Source organism: Mytilus edulis, chromosome 1, assembly GCF_963676685.1.
Source record: "Mytilus edulis chromosome 1, xbMytEdul2.2, whole genome shotgun sequence".
Lineage (NCBI taxonomy): Eukaryota > Metazoa > Mollusca > Bivalvia > Mytilida > Mytilidae > Mytilus > Mytilus edulis.
In genome coordinates, this window is record NC_092344.1 from 20,523,263 (window position 1) to 20,545,287 (window position 22,025).

The window sequence follows — 22,025 nt, forward strand, 5'->3', positions numbered from 1 at the left end:
TTCAAGTGAAAAGTACTTGTGGAAAAGTATCAAGGTCAAATTCAGGTTGAACAGTCTTAAAAATAAAATTCAACAAAACTGTTATACAATAAAATTTGAATTTTCTTATCGTCATTTGTCTTATTTCACTTTGTAACTACTGTCAATGTCAAAAGGAGAAAAATATCAATCTTGACCATCATTTGTCATGTTGGTTACCCGATTCCTACCCTCATATCAATATACATTATTAAGCTTATTGATTTTTTTTCCAAGAACAGCCCTAAACAATTAAAGAAAGGCAAATAAATTCTGGTTATATCAGGAATTTTATTTGGTATCTACTACAATGTATGAATGACCAGCATTCATCTACATATTAAATGTTATATAATAACATTTGTTAGATCTTATGTGCATGTATGTGTGTATGTGTGTGAGTGTGTGCAAGAGAGATTGACAATTAAGTAAAACAAGATAAGTACTAAATAATTTTGATACCTGTTGAAAAAAGTTGATCTCATTCAAAAAAGGAAACATTTCCAAAATTCAAACTTGTGTCAACATGTTCAAACCTGGTTTCAAACCTTTTTGAAATATCCAGGGTAGGTCAAATATTTGTTTATTATGCCTATAAATCTACGCAACTGTCAACAATCTATGACTGATAGATAAAACCCGGAATCCTCCCCCATCCCATCCCCTAAATCTGAGATCATGTAAAATGTCTCCACAACTGTCAACAATCTATGATTGACAGAAAAAACCCACAATCCTCCCCTATCCCATCCCCCTAATCTGAGATCATATAATATGTCTCCAAACAATTAATAATCATTGCTAATGGTGCCTCTTTAAAAATTAATTCTTGTTTAGCAAAAAATGATTTAATCAACTCCAAAATGAAAGTTATATAATGATTATTTTCTATTTTTTTTTTATCTACATCTACATATACCTGTAAATTAAATTATATATAAATATAAAGGAGACAGATCAAGTCACTCTTCATATATGATACAGATGTAGTACATGTATTTCACAGCCATTTTGTTTATATACAAATATATATACTTACAATAATGTAGTATATAAACTGAACAAATCAGTTGTAAAAAATACTTTCTACAAAATAGGAGGACACACACAATAAAAAAAAATTGAACAATTTTATAATCTAATATCTTGAAGCTGAATGACCTGATCGTCTTTATTAGTATTCATTGAGTTGTGGAAACTCATGTTTCCAATGTAAGATTTGTTCTGAAGAGATACCACTGCTGTTTGGGGAGATATGTCAATAAGTTCACTTCTAGGATTAGACCCATAAAGATCTACCTTTACAGACAAGGCCTTCGGCAAAGTCTTTTGTTCTTTAGAAAAGTCTTTTAAAGCATCATAGCTTGCTAACATTCGAATGGACTGAAGATCTTTTTCTAAATCATCTAAAGCAAATTCTTTATCAGAGGTTGACTCTGAGCTAACAGAGAGATGACAATCCTGAAATCCCCACTCTTTATGCACGTCTGCATGTAAAACTGTGTGTGATCTTGAAGATAAGTTTGGACATATTGTTGGCATTGATTTACTTTTTAACTTTCCTGAAGATAAATCTATATCCTCTTGTTCAGTATCTTCAATCTGACTATGGACAAGTTTTCTCCCCTTACACGGTGCTCTCCTATCTTCGTGTTCCTCCAAACCACAAAACATACATGGTTGAAAGTCAATATCTTGGTATCTTGTATTAGTCTGGAAATTTTCAAAACTTTTTGATGTGTTTGTTGGCGGGGTTGGAGAGGAGTTGGTCTGATGACTGCTGAGTGAGGAGGGCAAGGAATTTTGGCGCTGATACAGTGGGACCATATTTAGATCCTCCTGTTTCAGAGTTCGAGGTAGTGTTTGATTGTGAATATCAACCAAAGTGTCCATTTTTCCAGAGGTTTCAAATGGTAGGTTCATTTGACTTTCCTTCAGTAACGGTTCTAATGAACTTTTTCTAACATGTCTAGATTTTGATTTTGATGGAGCAGGAATATATTCCATACTGTCCTCTATCCAATTAGGGTTTGCTTTAAAGTATTCTTTGGCAGATTCTAATGACAAATTTAGTTCTGTGGTTAATTCTGAAAAATCACAATTTTGTTCAATTGTATCACGCCAAACAGGACCAAATTTATTCATGTCAGATGGAAAACCATGAAGATGATTAAAGAGCGCATTCATATCTTTCATCAAATTGAATTTAACGCCAGTATCCAATTGATGGGGGATATCACTGGCAGAAGAATATTCCATGTAAGCCACAATAAACCTTGACATTGGCAATCCTTTTGACCTTTCCACTCTCATTTTCTCTGCAACGTAATCTACAGCTATTGCAAAATAATCTGGAATTGTTCTGTTTGGATCACATTTAAATCTGGCTCGCTTTTTTGTACAACGTAATCTAGCACCAACGGAACACATAACAATAATAAAATCTGCTTCCTGAAGTTTTTCAACCAACCATTCATCAAGACCCCTCTCATATATAAGCTGATCTTCAAAGATGTCTAAATGAACATTACAATGGCAGGCTTCTATTAGGAACCCAGCAAACGATGAGACTACTTTTTCATGAGCTGAACAATCACTGGAGTATAGTACTAACACAGTAGGTACTGTCTTTTGTTCTAAATCTGAAACAATAATATCAAAGATTTCTTAATGATCAAAAGTAAAATTTTATAGTCAACATAAACACAAACTATAATTCTGATTTTAAAATGTGAGAAAAACTACCTAATGTAAACACACTACATCCCGTTTTTGCTTAATTCAAATTCCTAACAAGTGTGCATACGCTTATATGTCTCGTCTTCTTTATATTACTTTTGATTCAATTTATATTGAAAATCTGTAAAATGAAAGTTTTTATACAAGTATCACATAAACATTAACAATAAAAAAAGTACACATTGCTATTTTTTGTGAAAAAAGTTGACAGAAGATAAAATCAAATAACATCTTTACATTGAAACTACTTTATTTTTACTTTATAAACTTTTTTCAATCATTGACAGTATAAGCCTTGTATGTGATGTTGTTAATATGTTCCTGTAGAGTTTCACTGTTTACAGGTTTGTTGAATTTTACCTCATCTGATTTATAATACAAAACAGTAATTGTTCATTTTACCCAAAATAATTAATTTTGAACTGTTTTATGAAAGTGTGAAGAAAACAACCAATTTTAAACAACTATTGATGTCTCAAAACATTAATCTTATTTGTACTGGCCTCAGATCAAAGTATAAATTTTCAGATCAGCATTGCATTCTATTTGTTTCAAAGCCTGTACAAATACATTTGATATGTTGAGACAATGTATTCTAAATAGAATGAAATTCAAAACAGTGTGGCTGTGGCCATTGATTGACACATTAAATTCATCCATTGACTGGGACAATTTAGGTGAACGTTTGTATGTAACGACCACTGCTCATTATGTACTTTTTAAAGACACTTACACTATGGTATCACCAAAGGTTCTCAACACCTTAATAAAGTAATTCGAAAAATTAATGAGAAATAACACGATGTTTTGATTAATATCAATTATATAAATCAAAACATAAAGGTTATTCCTGATTAATTTTTCGAATGATTTTATAATTAAAGGCGTTATGAAACCTTTGGTGACCCCACAGTTTAAATGTCTATTGTAGGTACGTCGTGAACAGTGGTCGTTACAGACAAACGTTCACGTAAATTGTCCCAGTCAATGGATGTTTTTAATTTGTCAATCAATGGCCACAGCCACACTGTTTTGAATTTCATTCTATAAATACTTACCAATAGATATTGAACTGTTGAAATCAGAATCTCTTTGTCCTATCATACAAAAAAAAAAAAACAATTCTTTTGATGAATACATGAACATATTAGTTTATGTGCTAAATGAACTTGTATTAATAAAATGTTAGTGTAGGAAACATTTGTAACAGGTTCTAAGGAACCCTATATCATTTCTTGATTTTGAAATAACTATTGTCTGAGTTTAGTTTTGTAACAATCCTTGAAGATTAACATAGTTATAGATGTCTATCAGTATAATCTATGACAGTATGTAAACTTCTACTGCAAATCTTAGTCTATCTATCAGTAAAATACTGTAAAATGAGAAAAAAAAATTAAAAAAATTGCAAGTGCATGCATGTTTTAGTGAAGTTATTTGATAAGGTTAAAAATAATAAGACATCAAAATGACATCAACAGTGTACACTAACTTTCAGATCAAAGTGAACTACATGTAAATACATTATATTCAAGAGTAAAAGGTGAACTTATAATATTGTGTCAATTTTCTTTTTTACCTCTAGTATGCTGAGGGGATCGTCTTCTTTTATAAAATTTGTACAAGAAGGACAGCACTAGTATCAAACCCAGGAGACCAAACACACCACATACAGTGCCAAGTACGATCTGTAAGGACTGCTCAAATTCTGTATTATCTCGGGGTTTCATTAATACTCCATCTGAAATTATTTATATTGGTATAAATCATATAGTATCTCCCTATTTCATTTATACTCCAGGATTACAACAGAAAAGTTTTAAACAATCATTTATCTTACTATTCTGAAAGTAATCATTCCCCTGAATTGCCATTTGAAATCTGTATTAGCAAGGCCAGTAACTTATTTAGCTCTTTCTGAAAATGAACTGGATCAATTCGATTACACAAATTTTCTGATAACATACACACATAAACAGCAGTCTTTTCTACGATGACACTTGTCGATTTCAAAACTTGGATGTGTATGATTGTGTAACAAAATCAGCCATGTCAATTTCAGCATGCATGTTAAGTGAATGTCGAGTCTGAAGCGTAGGACAACTCGTACACTTCTGTTTCAAATTGGACAATGTTTTGTTATTTGTTTTACTGTTAAAATTAGTTGAAATAGATAATTATTCACCTTGAATGATGTATTATTGTTGACCTTTCAAGATTCTTTTTTTGTGAACCCGTCTTCAGCTGAACGTGTGATTTTAATATTACTAGGCGGGCCCAAGGGATTTCAAATCGAAAATAAATGCAAAAAATGCGAGTTTTTGTGTCTTTCAAAACACAAACAATATACAGAATTAATTGCAGGATAAAACAATAACTGTTTAGCGTCTTTAAATATCAGCTGTATTTGTACTCTGCTCGCATAACACCTGTTTCTTAGTCTCGTACAAATACAACTGATATTTAAAGACAGTTATTGTCTATGTATTTCATGAAATCTTCTTCTCAAGAATGCTCACACAGCAAATATTACTTTATTTACTTGGAGGATTATCTCCCTTAATGGATTTTCCTGTATATATAAGTATTTACCTGACCCAGATCCTCCACCATCAGGTTTTATACTGGTGTGAGTTGTTAATTCTGTAAAAAATATATTGCATTTATTTTTCAAAATTTCAAAGGTATTTAATTTTACACAATCAGAAATATCTACAGTTGACAACTTAATGATTACCAAAAGAGTATGGTAATGGTTTGTGTTGCTTAGTCTTTAGTTTTCTTTGTTGTGTTTTGTGTACTATTGTTTGTTTTTTTTTTCTTTTTTAGCCATAGCTTTGTCAGTATATTTTCAATTTTGAATGTCCCCCTGGTACCTTTGCCCCTCTTTTGTAACTTATTTCATGCTTTAATCAAGATGGTAAAAGATTTACCAAACATAGTTGACCTATTGATGAAAGTACATTGTGTATATCTAAGAAACCAACTTATCGGGGCCTTTTATAGCTGACTATGCGGTATGGGCTTTGCTCATTGTTGAAGGCCGTACGGTGACCTATAGTTGTTAATGTCTGTGTCATTTTGGTCTTTCGTGGATAGTTGTCTCATTGGCAATCATACCACATCTTCTTTTTTATATTGACAACCAAAACTAAACCTTGATTAATTAATGATCTATGAAATGAGGTATGGTCCAATGAGTCCTGTCTGGTGGGATATCCAAACCTTGCACACATCTCATACCAAATTCAATAATACTATTACTTTTAATAATTGAGAAATGTGTGTGATGAAAAAACTATATAGTTTTTGTTATTAAACAAATGTGCATGCTGAACAATGAACATGAGGTCAAGGACAATGGATAAATGACAGACAGAAACTTCAGAACATAAGACATCTATAGACAAGGTATGAGGCATCCCAGGTCTTTCACCCTCTAAAATATAAAGTTTAATACAAATAATTTAAGCCATCCCAATTGCTGTTGGATTATCCTCCCAACATGTATGTATTTGTAACATTGTCACACAATAAAACCATCTACCTGAATCTCCCATCTCTTATTTGAGATCCTGCTAGGAGATATGTTCCACTTTGGTCAAATTCTGTGTGGAAACACACTCTATGGTTAATTTGGAACACATTCTACCTTGTTTTCAGTTTCACCTGAAAAATAAAGTATTGTATATACATGTAATTTATCTACATCTATATTCATCTTCATTAATATAAATAGATCAATGTCCTATTGCCTCAACAAAACATTTGTCTCCTTTTTAAGTAATTTTTGTCAATCTATTACATAAGAATGACTGTTGGACGATAAGTAATTACAATCATTAATTTTCAGTTGGTATATATTAGTGGTTCATATTATCATATACATTGTACAAAAGATTATTTGTTTTAGCTATCTGCTCTATGTTTCAAATGAATATTGATTCGATAAGTCTACAGATCTTTCTAAATTCTTTCTAATACAAAACTGTATATACATTTGCTACATGTATGCTGGATATTAAATCAGTGTTGGCAGGAAACCGGCTTTATAAGTATTGCCCAGCCCACTGATTCAGGACAGGTTAAAAGTACTTGTAATCAACAAATACTGACAGAGAGGATCATTGTCAGAGGACTTGAACTAAAGATCTCATACACAATTTTTACTCCAATTTTTAACCTACCTCACATATCATCACACACGTATCTGCCTAATTTGGACGTTTCATTTTTGTATAGTGTTGTACAATGTATATCCTCACTCCTGATGACATAAACACGTAAACAAAAATAATTCAAGCTCAAAGCAGGAAATAACAAAGTGATTGAAATTACTGTATTATGTGTTTACATCATGTACATAGTCTTTAACAACTTTACAATCTATTTCTCTTAATTTTATAACAAAAAAATATTTAAGAGAATCTGTAATATTTTATCTATAAAGTTACAATATTAATTTGTTTGTGTCCAAAATCAAGTTTATCATTTTACCTGTTAACAAACAAAATAAGCTTTTTACTTCCTTCTTCCATCAAGGAAGCAATAAAAGAATATCAATACAATTGAAGTTGAGAACAAATGTACTTCAGAGTATTCCCTACCACAAATATAATATTAAACTTGTATCAGATATATAAATATCCAATATATTTAAAAATAAATAGTGTTAAGTGACTGTTAATGATATACAACATGTACAATGTATATTACTTCAGTATTAAATCCCCCATACAAATATGGTATACATATTATACTAACCTATATATATAGTAATTGTTTGTACATTTACGCAATATAAATATAAAAGGGCTAATCTTTCATTTTCAAGGTATAGAATTAAATGTACATAAGCTTAAATAGTGGTCAATCTTGAACTCAAATTCAATCAAAATTATAAATAACAAGAATGTGTCCAAAGTACATGAATGCCCCACTCGCACTATCATTTTCCATGTTCAATGGACCGTGAAATTGGATAAAAAATATAATTAGGCATTAAAATTAGAAAGATAATATCATAGGGAACAAGTGTACTAAGTTTCAAGTTGATTGGACTTCAACTTCATCAAAAACTACCTTGACCAAAAACTTTAACCTGAAACATGCACTTTCATTTTCTATGTTCAGTGGACCGTGAAATTGGGGTCAAAAATTTAATTTGGCTTTAAAATTAGAAAGATCATATCATAAGGAACATGTGTACTAAGTTTCAAGTTGATTGGACTTCAACTTCATCAAAAACTACCTTCACCAAAAACTTTAACCTGAAGCGGGACAGACGGACGAACGGACGGACAAACGCACAGACCAGAAAACATAATGCCTCTCTACTATCGTAGGTGGGGCATAAAAAGTATGAGTACAACAGCATGTAGTTCTAAGCGGTTGATATTTTCTCATGCAACAAGAAAAAGTCTCAAAAGGATGGAAGTAACGCCTTTGAACCACATTCTCAATTCAATTAATGTGGATGCATCTATTTTATGGGCATCAATTTTCGATGGTTGAGGGAAACTTGCATATTCATAAATATTTGATTTCATGGTAAAAAGCACATAAAAAAAATTTGTAAATCATTGACCATTTGAATTTGTGTTTCTTCTGTACCCTGCCAGGGACCCATATTGGTATCCATTGAATAATAATTAACCCACATAAAGTCTTTGCATCAAAATAAAAACCTTATTAGGGAAAGACTTAAAACAAGGAACTGGGGGTGCAAAAGCAGTCTTGCCTGCCTAACTATTTTCATGCCCAACCTACGATAGTAGAGGGGCATTATGTTTTCTTGTCTTTGGGTCTGTTTGTCCGTCCGTTTGTCCTGCTTCACTTCAGGTTAAAGTTTTTGGTCAAGGTAGTTTTTGATGAAGTATAAGTCCAGTTAACTTGAAACTTAGTATACAATGTACATGGTTCCCTACAAAATGTATATGATCTTTCTAATTCAAATGCCAAATTTGATTTTTTTACCTCAATTTCACGGTCCACTCAACATAGACAAGAGGCTGTCACAACGACAGCAAACCGGATTTATTAATATTTATTTGTGTCCTGGCAATACCACAAGAACCATTACTGATGAATGGTGAAAGTGAAAATCGTCAATATCAAATTTGACCTCCATTTTGTCATCAGTATCAACATATTAAAATTTGAAAAGCTTATATTGAATGGTTCATGAGTAAATGCAACAACGTGAATGGAAACACCATTTTACAATCTTTCAAGAACCATAACTCCTGAACGGTAAAAGTCAAAATCGTCATTATTGAACTTGACCTCTATTTTGCCATCAGTAACAATATATAAAAATTTGAAAAGCTTATATTGAATGGTTCATGAGTAAATGCAACAACGTGAATGGAAACACCATTTTACAATCTTTCAAGAACCATAACTCCTGAACGGTAAAAGTCAAAATCGTCATTATTGAACTTGACCTCTATTTTGCCATCAGTAACAATATATAAAAATTTGAAAAGCTTATATTGAATGGTTCATGAGTAAATGCAACAACGTGAATGGAAACACCATTTTTCAAACTTTCAAGAACCATAACTCCTAAATGGTAAAAGTCAAAATCGTCTTTATTAAACTTGACCTCTATTTTGTCATCAGTAACAACATAATAAAATTTGGGAAGCTTTGGTAGAACAGTTCATGCGTAAATGCACAGACACATCTGGAAACTCAATTTTTCAATCTTTCAAGAACCATAACTCCTGAACGGTAAAAGTCAAAATCATCATTATAGAACTTGACCTCCATTTTGTCATCAGTAACAACATATTAAAATTTAGGAAGCTTTGGTAGAACAGTTCATGCGTAAATGCACGGACATGACTGGAAACTACATTTTTCAATCTTTCAAGAACCATAACTCCTGAACGGTAGAAGTCAAAATCGCCATTATTGAACTTGACCTTCATTTAGTTGTCAGTAACAACATATTAAAATTTTAAAAGCTTTGGTTGAGCGGTTCATGAGTTAATGCACGGACAACATTTGATTGCCGCCCGCCCGCCGTACATCCACAAATCAATAACCGACATTTTTGTCACAAAAATCCGGTTAAAAATTGAAGTGAGATTGGGGCATCTGTGTACTATGGACACATTCTTGTTGTATTAATTTTATGTTGAAAAAATGTACAAGATTTAGGACTCATTCAACCACTTAGACTGTAATATTGACAACCTATAATTTTTAGTTCATGTGTACATGTAAAAATGTGTACATTGAACCTCAGAAACAGTCGACCTACTCACATAAACTTAACATTGACCAAAGAACCATGAAAATGAGGTCACGGTCAAATGAACCCTGTCAGATATGTAAAAATAACAATCATTCCATTTACCATATTAATTGCCAAAATTATGGTAAATATATCTGATAAAAGGATCAAATCACAAATATTAATATTGATCAATAATTATAAACCATGTGTTCATGTAATAAAGCATATTTCACAGGAAATGATTTGATATGTATACCGAATGAAATACTGTCTCACTTTAAACTTTTACATTGTTTTAACAAAAATCAACTGATTTCGAGGAATCACCTTAAGTTCTTTAAAAAAAATAAAGGTTATTGAGACCTCTGACCAGGGACTAATCAAGAAAAGGTTATTAAACAAATCACAATAAAATGATTACTAATTTGACACCAACTGAAGCAAAAAACAAGAGGCTGTCACAACGACAGCAAACCGGATTTATTAATATTTATTTGTGTCCTGGCAATATCACAAGAACCATTACTGATGAATGGTGAAAGTGAAAATCGTCAATATCAAATTTGAGCTCCATTTTGTCATCAGTATCAACATCTTAAAATTTGAAAAGCTTAGATTGAATGGTTCATGAGTAAATGCAACAACGTGAATTGAAACGCCATTTCACAATCTTTCAAGAACCATAACTCCTGAACGGTAAAAGTCAAAATCGTCATTATTGAACTTGACCTCTAATTTGCCATCAGTAACAACATATAAAAGTTTCAAAAGCTTTGGTTGAATGGTTCATGAGAAAATGCACGGACACGACTGGAAACACCATTTTTCAATCTTTCAAGAACCATAACTCCTGAACTGTAAAAGTCAAAATCGTCATTATTGAACTTGACCTCTATTTTGTCATCAGTAACAACATATTAAAATTTGGGAAGCTTTGGTAAAACAGTTCATGCATAAATGCACGGACACGACTGGAAACACCATTTTTCAATCTTTCAAGAACCACAACTCCTGAACGGTAAAAGTCAAAATCGTCATTATTGAACTTGACCTCCATTTTGTCATCAGTAACAACATATTAAAATTTGGGAAGCTTAGGTAGAACAGTTCATGCGTAAATGCACGGACATGACTGGAAACTCCATTTTTCAATCTTTCAAGAACCATAACTCCTGAACGGTAAAAGTCAAAATCGCCATTATTGAACTTGACCTTCATTTAGTTGTCAGTAACAACATATTAAAATTTTAAAAGCTTTGGTTGAACGGTTCATGTGTTAATGCACGGACAACATTTGATTGCCGCCCGCCTTACCGACCGACCGCCGTACATTTACATCCCCAAATCAATAACCGACATTTTTGTCACAAAAATCTGGTTAATGACTGTTGCTTACCTAACGCTAATGGTTATTCCTACATTGTACCATCTTATAAGGGCACCCTCTACAATTTCAATATTAAACATGACAAAATTGAGGTTTTCCCTTATTCCTTGCTTATTGTATGAGCTCTACAATATGCTTCTTTACTTGACTGTTTCGATTTTGGAGTAAAAATACTGTGGAACACTCAAGGCCCAAATCACTGTTTCAGAATCTAACAAATTCTGGGTAATATGTTGAGAAGTATAAACCAAGACCAATTAAATCATGATTGCTTCAAAATGTCTGAAACAATAGAAGTTCAACAAATAATGACATTAAATGTTATATCATCTTCACTTTGAATAAGACCAATGAAATAACCCATAGTCATTTAGATTCTGAAACAGTGAATTGGGAGTAAATAAAGGCAACAGTAAAAAATGTAGTGGTCCCTGGTAAAATCGACACCTAGTAAAGTTGTCAATTTCGCACCCGATATAGTAATTTCAGCACCCATGTTAGATACATGTATGTTTAAATTAATATATATGTTTTTTCAGTATTTTAAGCAAAATTACATAACATCTAAATTTTAACTAACTTACATTTTATGGGGGTTTCTGTATGTTTTTGTTTTGTTTAACTTCATGTGTATTCGAGGCATTGAATATTTTTTACGCATGTTTTAACTAGTTGAGCATTCTGCATGATAGTTGGTTTTCTACCCTACAGCACCTAAGGCACACATCCGCTTTATCAAAATATAACCTCAATAGTTGTAGTGGTACCTTGCCACTGAATGTATGGATGTTTAACCCCACCACATCATAATGTATGTACCTGTCCCAAGTCAGGAGCCTGTAAATCGGTGGTTGTCGACAGTCGTTTGTCTATGTGTTACATATTTGTTTTTCATTCATTTTTTATACAAATAAGGCCGTTAGTTTTCTCGTTTTAATTGTTTTACATTGTCATATTTGGGCCTTTTAAAGCTGACTATGTGGTATGGGCTTTGCTCATTGTTGAAGGCCGTGCGGTGACCTGTAGTTGTTAATTTCTGTGTCATTTGGTCTATTGTGGTGAGTTGTCTCATTGGCAATCATACCACATCTTCTATTTTATATAGACATAAGACATGTGTATTAAGTGTGTGAAGATCTTATATTATTATTTTATACACAATGTATTTTTATTTCAGCATTCTAATTAACTCTGCAATTTTTATATACATTTTACTGTATGACAAAAAATATTCATGATGTATGAGATAAAGATTCAATTCATTATACAGCCACTAGAAATAATCATATCATACAAACAAGTCTAGGTAAGTGACAACCATACCATATATATGTCCACTGGTTCTTGGTAAAGTTAGTGTGTTTGAGATACAGAGTAAATGCAAATATTTACATATACATGTACATGTAAGTCTGAAAATTACACCCAGCATTGTTATACATGTATCTGATATTATTGGAAGCTGATCGACTTTAAATATGTGCTGATTTGACTTTTTCTATGAGTGCCGTAGACTTGTACCCCCCCTGTTACCTGTAACATATTTCTTTCTTTAAATATCTGAATCATGTGCATAGGGATGTAGAATGTTTCAAAGATCATGAAGTGACATTCATTGGGAATTATGAGGGCAACACAAATTTCTTTTCATAGCTTATTTCCAGGGAAGTCGGGAGTACTTGCAAAAGACAACTTTTGAGTTCGATGCATTTCCGTCAAAAACTCTGGTTTGAGTGAACTTCATTCCTGCGTTTAGGGGCATCGTCACTTCCATTACGATGATGAGCAAGTGGTTGAGAAACTATAATGTTATATTGCATGAATTATTCTGCAAGTTAAATTCTCATAATAGACAATCAGCACTGCTGTCATTTGGGAATTGTAATTAAGTACTTAATATTGTTTGTACAAAATGTAATATCCTGCACAATGACGATCACTAAGACGCTTGATGAACGTTAATAGTGCAGGGATACAGGCACCCTTCTATCTGGTAAATGACGTCATAAAGGCGTGCATAATTGACAAGTTTTTTCCGGTGACGGCTGAACTCGAAAGTGGTCTATTTGGGCGAGTCCATACATAAGCAAATTTGTCATTGAATTCCTTATGTTTATTAATTTATGATGAACTTCAAGTGAGGATTGAGGAGCTCTGTCAGACAGGAATATATTTCACTGATTTAGGGGGAAATCTGGATCAACTGTACATGCCATAGAATGCAAAACCTTGTTTCATGTTTTGCTGCAAATAGAAATTTATTTCAGTTTTTACTGCTCGTTTTTGACAGGGCTGTGTCCTTCTTCTGTACATTTTTTTATGATCAAACCATCAAAATTAGGTACATTATATGTTTAATTTCCTATAAAACATCACTTCTAATTTACATAACCTACTTGCATGGTGTTCTTTTTCTTATATCTACATAAGATATTCTATTTTCTATTTTCTGTTTTGGTCAATCAAAACCGGAAACTGATTAGAAGCGCCACACGTCGGGAAGTATCATATGTAAATAAATATAGGAGTATGTAATTTAAAAGTCTCCTACTTATTGGAGCACCGCCTTTCTTTCGTTTTTACGCGCTTTCTTTATTGAGGTCTTTATTTTTTTTGTCTTCCTTCCTTTCTTTGTTTTTCTGTTTCTTTGCTTCTTTTCTTTAGTTTCTTTGTTTCTTTCTTTTTGTAATTTTACCCTTTTTATCGTCTCAATCGACATGTCTTGCAGTTGGATTGTAAAATAGCAGTACGTGATCGGTCCAGTTCGTTGTTTAAATTTGCAAATTTTTAGTCAGATTGACAATTTATGTGTGGAAATATTTATTTGAATAAAGAAAAAAAATAGTGATTTATTGAACTATTTAGACTGTTTTAAATTATACCAAATATTTGCTTTTGTTTGATCCGTTTTTTTTTAACTTAGTCATTTAAGGGGAGATAACTAAAACAAATTATAAAGGAAATTTTAAGAAAATTTCCATTTTTGAAGCAAGAAAACAAGTCGAGTGCACTTTTTTCTTTTTATTTCCTGGAAGCGTGTTATAAAACTATCATCTCATATTTCATTTCAAACTTCTATATCACGGGGACCATATTTTTTTTAATTTTATTGTTTAAAAAAGCATGGTAAAATCTGTAAAAAAAACTCTATCTACGAAAATATTTACCTTGAGAATATTTTTTGATTTAATTTAAACGATTTTTTTTAAAACTGTTACCTTAACTCAAGCCCAAAACCTTATACACGCGTTGAAGAGCTGACCATACCCAAAAATATCGGACCAAAGGACCACGGTAAAGACCAAAACCAGACAAGAAATCAGAGGTAAGTATTATGAAGATGTATTCCTTAAATCAATTAATTTCGATTTTTTTAAACAGCAAATTCAAACAGAAGAATATCCGTTTTATATATATGCTGTATGAACTTATTTGTCTTTTTGTCTTGTAGTTTCAGTTTGATTATTTTGCACGGCGTTTACAGTTTCCATCAAATAAATGCCTTCCTTGTAGTTAATTATTTAGCCAATTGTTCAGTTGCTTTGAATTTACAGTGCTACATTTTATATGGCGCATTATATTAGTTATTCCTTGTTTAATTTCATTCATAATATATGTCTCTGATACTAGTAACACTTTTATATATTTAGGCAATGACTAAATACCATGTATTTGTCTCTCAGTAATGACGACTTCAGTATGTACACTAAAGAGATTTATCCTGTTGAACTGAATTTAAATATAGCTAATACTAACAATGACCACTGCCCTTTCCTGAATCTTGATATTTATATATCTTTAATGGGAAGCTTAATACCAAATTTTACGATAAAGAGAATATTTTGCAATTCCTACTGTTAATTTTTCATTTTAAGATTGGGACGTTCCATTGGCACCATCTTATGTTGTTTAAATATCCCAACTTGTTCGAATTCGATTCGATTGTGTATGTAACACTATATTTGATTTTAACGAAAAAAATCTCTGTATTCCTCAAACATAACTAAACTAGGGATTTCGATATTGCAAGCTTGTCAAAATATTTACTAAATTTTATCATCGGTACAAGGACATTATTCGTAAATCACGAAAATCATCGTGCAACTTGGCCTGACATCTTATACGCTATCTTTATATTAACATCTGGTGGTTTTTTTTCGGATAAGTAGGTGGTTGGTTGGTGATCGATGTTGAATATTGTTTTATAAAAACTATATGATATAAGGATATTATACGGTCATTTCACAAATATTGGTGGCAGCTATATCGCTCAAAGCTAGGAGAGCAATTACAATTTTACAAGCAATGATGTGTCTCAAAAACTTTTCATCGCATAGCAAAATTTTAAAAATGATGCATTTTTATATATTGCTGACGTCATGACTTGAAGCACTGTTGCAACAGTGAAAATACCTGTTTCAATTAACTTTAACCGAATGCCTGACTTAAATATGGACAGTCAATAAGGACAGAAAAGGGTCTTATCAATGTTGTGCCAACTAATGGTACAGTATCAGAACAAATATGCATCTTCCCCATTTCCATTCTCAATTTATCTAGCGTAAAGAAAAACGAAACACGCTACAGTTAAACTTTTCTTATTGATAGCTATTTAAAACAAAATCATAACTATCACAATGGAAAGGAAATATGTTATACATTTCAGAGGAACACATGCTTGTACTGTATGTACTACTAGTAGTTTCTTTTAATAGAATTAAGAATCGAAATGGGGAATGTGTCAGAGACATCAACACGACCATTATGGTATACATATTTGAATAAAATGAAAACAGCACTTTATAAACATGCGTTCGAGCGTCCAAAGGCGAATATTTGAAAGCCAAGATTTTTTTAAAAACTGGAACAGTTGAAGGTCATATGACCAAAAAGGACTTAAAAAATTAGCATACTACATCCCCGGGAATCCATCTATAAGATCGGCTTTCCCTGAGTGTGTGCAATCTAAGATCTTTATGATTCAAAATCAATAAACGGGCAATTCAAGTACAGCAGATGTAAAAAATGAAAGCAACATTGAATAAAGATTAATGAGTTTTGTTTATAAACATATTGCGTGCTTTTTTAATATACGTTAGTTACTATAAAACTACAGATTGAGTTAATATTGGAAGGTGTAACACTGTTTCCAAACTGTGTCGTTGTCTGAGCCAAATTTTCAATAGGATATAATAAATACTCTCAGCTTGTTGCTATCTATCGCGGAAGAGACACATGTAGCGTCCACAACCAATTATACTGCAGTTATTTACGTGTTTCTTAAAACACCTAAATACATGGATAGTCAATGTTTCTCCTTACAAATACATTGTTGACATCAAAATATTACTTGCGATATGTTTGTATGATTCCGTTAATTGAAGGATTTTTTGTGAATATATATACGCTTATCCATTCATTCAAATTCAAATTACTTTCGTTATTCAATGAATTTCATTTTAAACTTGGATTCTGATCAAGAAAACGTTAAAAACTAATTGGATAAATCAAACAAATAAGATATATTTATGTGATGTCAATGTACTGGACCTGAACAGAAATTTACAAATATATATTCATGTATTCAAAATTTTAAATCGGTTTCCTACAAATCTTAATTCTGTCGAAAAAAAAGGCTTCAGTATTTTATCAAAATATTAAAAAATATATCTATAGATGAAAATATCTTTTGGTGCCAAAACTCGAATCTTGAAGAAAAAATTGAATGCTTCTCAGTTACAACACCTGAAGATCACTGTGCAACACATATGCAGAAAGTCTGTTTGTTCTTTCTCACTTCTGTGTAATACTGCAGATGTATCAATTCCTCTTAGTTTACTATATGTGGTGGTCTGACATTTTAAATTATGGTAAAGAAACAAAAATACATGGATGTGTCGTATAAAATGGCTCATTGTAGTGAGTTTGGATTGATTCCGAACTTGTTTTTTTTTTATACACCTGTTTTCTACTGACGGTAGAAGTCAAGTGCCCAAAAGACTTAAATTGGGAGAAACGGGAATCTGATAAAATGTAATTCCGATTAGATAATATGCATACATTGCACAGCGCTGGTCATTTGGAACTACTTTCCTCTGCAAAGAATTCACCAACTGGTTTTTTTTCAATATTAATAAATCGCGAATTTTTGATATTACAAAATGAATATTCAAAAATAAAACTCATTTATACATTTTTGAAAAAAAACTTTTTTTAAATATTACAAAATATTCTACAATATTATAATTTTTTATTCACATTTGTAATTAATGCTCTAGTAAACAAAAAGGGAATACATTCTCCCTATGACTTGCTATATAAAAATATTTTATCATACATTTATCAGTTCAATAGTTTTATCAAATCTATATCTTGTAGTAGATAGTTGGCATACACACTGCCTGTTAACATATTGGTTTGATTCATTATCAATAAACTGTTTAAACTTAAATGGAAATGAAAAATAAAGACCATTGAAATGAAAATAAAAACCAAGAAAATGAATAAAAAAAACATAGAAATGAAAAGAAAAAAAAAAGACCATGGAAATGAAAAATAAAGACCATGGAAATGAAAAATAAAGACCATGGAAAAGAAAAAAAGGATCATGGAAATGAAAAAAATAAAGACCATGGAAATGAAAATAAAGACCATGGAAAAGAAAAAAAAGATCATGGAAATGAAAAAAATAAAGACCATGGAAATAAAAATAAAGACCATTGAAATGAAAAGTAAAGAAATCTATCAAGCATCTTGCATTGTTTATGTTCAGGAAAAATGTAATAACATTACTTTACTGCATGTTTTACTTCCTAGTCTAGTTAAATTCAAGGAACTTGTTTTGGTGAAATAATATTACTACATGTGTCTGTTCCAGAGTTATAACGGATATATCGGTCCATGTAAAATGTCGTAATATGAAGAAAAAAATCATGTATAAATACCAAACAGAGCTATTCAAAATACACTTCCAGTTCTAATCTCAAAGGTAAGGTTTACTTCTTGTGGTGCAATTGAAATTGGCAAAATTTAACAAAAAAATGCTTATGTTTTTTTATATGTATCTACAGCATTGGTAAATTCTGAAAGTTGTTACGTTTTTAATATTTTTCTAATTCAGTTTAATCTAATTTGTAAAGCTTTTGAATCAAATTTATGCAAACGCACTCCATAATTTTTTTTCCTGAATTTGTAATTTATTGTGATAATTTTCATGTTTTTTAAGTCTTTTATTTTTAAGAATTCTAAGAATTTAAGAAGTACAACACAAATTGTTTGTGTTTCATTAGTAACTATGATTTATTGGTATATGCTAGTAATGTAACTTGTAATCAATGAATTAAAGAATTCGTGAAAATAAATTTTCAGATATAAAGATAACCATATTAAGAGCATTATTGCCGATTAAAAAGTATGAATAATAATTTTTCAGAATTTTTGTTTGAAAAATAATGTATTTTGTTGAAATTTCCATTTTTGACAACATTCTGTAGAATTAAAAAATATATGATGCTTATTTATAAAGGTTTATATATATGGAACGCTTCATAACATCGTGTCATTTTAAAGAAGAATATTTAGTTTTTTCGGTTATCAACCTACGGCACTGAATAAGACCCGATTATCCAGTTTTTGTATGACAGTTTATGTTTCTGTATAGAATGAAATTCAAAACAGTGTGGCTGTGGCCATTGATTTACACATTAATTTCATCCATTGACTGGGACAATTTACGTGAACGTTTGTCTGTAACGACCACTGTTCACGACGTACCTACGATAGACATTTAAACTGTGGGGTCACCAAAGGTTTCTTAACGCCTTAAATTATAAAATAATTCGAAAAATTAATCAGGAATAACCTTTATGTTTTGATTTATATAATTGATATAAATCAAAACATCGTATTATTTCTGGTTGATTTTTCGAATTACTTTATTAAACTGTTGAGAACCTTTGGTGACCCCATAGTTTAAGTCACTTTAAAAAGTACATAGTGAGCAGTGGTCGTTGCATACAAACGTTCACCTAAATTGTCCCAGTCAATGGATGAATTTAATGTGTCAATCAATGGCCATAGCCACACTGTTTTGAATTTCATTCTATTTACAATTTAAGTTTATACACCTTAAGATTTAATAATATTTTTTTTCGATTAAGATTTATACTCATATACTCATACTTAATGGTATGGGCTTTGCTCATTGTTAAGGGCCGTACGGTGACCTATAGTTGTTAATTTCTGTCTCATTTGGTCTCTTGTGGGGAGTTATCTCATTGGCAATCATACCACAATTTCTTTTTTTTTTTTATATAAAGACTAATTATTTTATCATTTTCAGATTGTGAAAGTCATCTAAAAAAAATCAAAATGAACAAAATTATCCTCTGCATCGTCCTCCCCTGTATCTTGGCCATGGTAGTTTCTGCAGCCTACTACCCCGGAGCCCAGTATGGACAGTATGGATACGGACAAAGAAACGTTGCACAGTACGCCAGTTACGCAGCCAACAGTCAACAAGCCCTTAAACAGGCCAGACTTTTCAACTACTGTAAGTTTAACTTTATATTTATGTCATTTATTACCATGGAATCATATCTTAAAAGTGTCGTTAAAATCTATCATTTATCATTTATCTATATATATGCAGTAAGATAACTGCATGATCATGAGGAAAATCATAAATTTGAATTTAACAAATCTAAGAATATTTCTACATTGAGAAATATGATTCTTTAATATCACAAGATCTGTAGAATAAAATCAAAACTAAATGAGCAAAATTCTTGTGCTTAGTTATAATTATCGTGCTTTGTAATTCTTGTTTCATCATCGCGGCATATCTCATTTTATCAAAGTCTTTTTATTGTTAAAAACATAATGCAAAATTAACACACAAGTGAATCTATTTTTTTTTTAGAATAACAGTATTCCCATGATAATATTTTCTTTTGCAGTGTTAGGAGGACTGTTCTTCTTGAACCTATTCAATTTCACTGGAAACACCATTGCCGGTTAAAAAGCATTTTCTGTGTAAAACAGATAATTTTTGGTGAGTTTATTCACTTTATCTTTATTCTGAGCAACTTTTAATCTGTAATTGTGTCCTCCGCTCCATATTTGTGAAATGCATCCTTTAATCGTTTCTGAAATGACAAGAAAAAGATTGAGAGTACCATTTACACGGCTGATCATAATACATTTCCAGTTCGGCTTTTTAATTGTATGTTGTTCCTAATTATCATATGAAATTTCCAGATTTTTTCCCCCGATAATAAGTTTTCTGACAAGGTTCTTCCAGTGGCATAGCAATACACACTTGAATAGTAAATAATTATAGCCAGTCTTCTACTATATATATATAGTATACTAATTTTCAAAGCTGATATCTAAACTCTGTACTTTTGCTATATTTTAGATCAAGTCCGAAGATTTCTAATATTGAATGGTGCAGCTACAACTCACCGAGATGAACAACTAAATATTCTGACAATTGTAACAAGTGTTCATTTGTATTTCAATAAAACATATAATTCTTTGTCAATTACATCTTTATTTCGTAACCATTTATTTTGAATGAATGCTATGTTCCACAGACCCAATATACTTTATTCATCACTGAATAAAATTCTCGATAACATGATTTGATGTAAAATTGAGAATGGAGTTGGGTAATGTGTCAAAGAGACAACAACCCGACCAAAGAACAACACAAGGCTACCAATAGTTCTTCAACACAGCGAGAAAATCTCTCAACCGGTGGAGGGATTAAGCTTCCCCTAAACAAAAATGTGTTCTAGTGCAGGAAAATGGGCGTCACACTAAATTCCGGAACATATAAATGAACTAAAATTAAGAAAAAACATACAAGACGAACATTAAGGCCAGATGCTCCTGATTTGGGACTTGTGAATAATAATTTATCGTTGAGAGTTTCAAAAAGACAAAAATTGTTATTACAAAAAAAAAACAAAAAAAATCCATAACAAATATAAATAAAACATAATAATCGATCAACAATGAAGTAGATTTACAAATATTATATTATATTGCCTGTGGCTGAATGTCACACAAGAACAAGAATGTATTTTCTTCACTTTGACCCGGAAGGTTGGCATAAATCCTTTCCAACCAAGACATGTAAACAGAGTTGACAAGAATAAGAGATGATGTAGAGTATGAGACAGCAACCTAACTATAAGAAACAGCCTGCTATTTAAAGACACAAACCCCATATTGGTTTAGTTGTTCCATATACAGCTACATTTTCTCCAATTGTTTTTGATAAACCAAGAAATTTAACAATTTAATACCTGCTAATGGCTTAGGTATTTGACTCTTTAGTCAACATTTTTCCATTTTAAACTAGTAAACGGTAAAGATGTTGTTGTTTTTTTAATTTAAGTATTTTCAAACCACACTAAAAAAAAATATACGAACCACAGTATTACGTGGTAAAAAGAGTTAAAATCTATTTCTGATAGCGAGAAATATTAAAATATCTGAGAGGTGTCACTTTTTTCACACACATTTGATTTCTATGATTTCAGCAAGAATTCCAGCCAATATTAGGTTTTTCTGATATGTGATTTTGGTTTGACGTTTGTCTCCGAGTTCTTCCTATGATATGATCAA

General features: G+C 31.4%; 1 protein-coding gene and 1 long non-coding RNA gene across 5 annotated transcripts; one reads left to right on the plus strand and one right to left on the minus strand.

The window, feature by feature from the left end:
- Positions 1 to 292: 292 nt before the first annotated feature.
- Positions 293 to 13,887, minus strand: LOC139526856 (interleukin cytokine receptor-related protein 1-like). Of its 3 annotated transcripts, none has more exons than XM_071321998.1 (6): positions 13,787 to 13,887; positions 6,305 to 6,426; positions 5,350 to 5,400; positions 4,337 to 4,498; positions 3,816 to 3,854; positions 293 to 2,660 (listed from the first exon to the last, which is right to left on the minus strand). In XM_071321998.1, the coding sequence occupies exons 2-6, from the start codon at positions 6,315 to 6,317 to the stop codon at positions 1,150 to 1,152; spliced, it is 1,776 nt and encodes a 591-aa protein (XP_071178099.1). In that variant the 5' UTR covers positions 6,318 to 6,426; positions 13,787 to 13,887; the 3' UTR covers positions 293 to 1,149. The 3 variants fall into 3 exon arrangements, with proteins under 3 accessions (XP_071178099.1, XP_071178105.1, XP_071178109.1); XM_071322004.1 differs by lacking the exon at positions 13,787 to 13,887 and adding an exon at positions 7,255 to 7,370; XM_071322008.1 differs by lacking the exon at positions 13,787 to 13,887 and adding an exon at positions 6,945 to 7,259.
- Positions 13,888 to 14,598: 711 nt separating this feature from the next.
- Positions 14,599 to 20,928, plus strand: LOC139519224 (uncharacterized). 2 transcript variants are annotated; one of them, XR_011663541.1, is made up of 4 exons: positions 14,599 to 14,715; positions 19,732 to 19,941; positions 20,348 to 20,442; positions 20,809 to 20,928. It is a non-coding gene; the product is annotated as an uncharacterized lncRNA (long non-coding RNA). The 2 variants fall into 2 exon arrangements; XR_011663538.1 differs by lacking the exon at positions 14,599 to 14,715 and adding an exon at positions 18,166 to 18,378.
- The last annotated feature ends 1,097 nt before the right edge of the window (positions 20,929 to 22,025 follow it).

Bases quoted from the DNA above. Each gene is read 5' to 3' on its own strand.
- LOC139526856 (XM_071321998.1), bottom strand. The intron at 4,499-5,349 runs GTAAATACTTAT...AAATAATTTCAG, and splicing joins TGGTGGAGGATCTGGGTCAG to ATGGAGTATTAATGAAACCC. The intron at 2,661-3,815 runs GTAAGTATTTAT...TTATTGTTTCAG, and splicing joins CAACAGTTCAATATCTATTG to ATTTAGAACAAAAGACAGTA.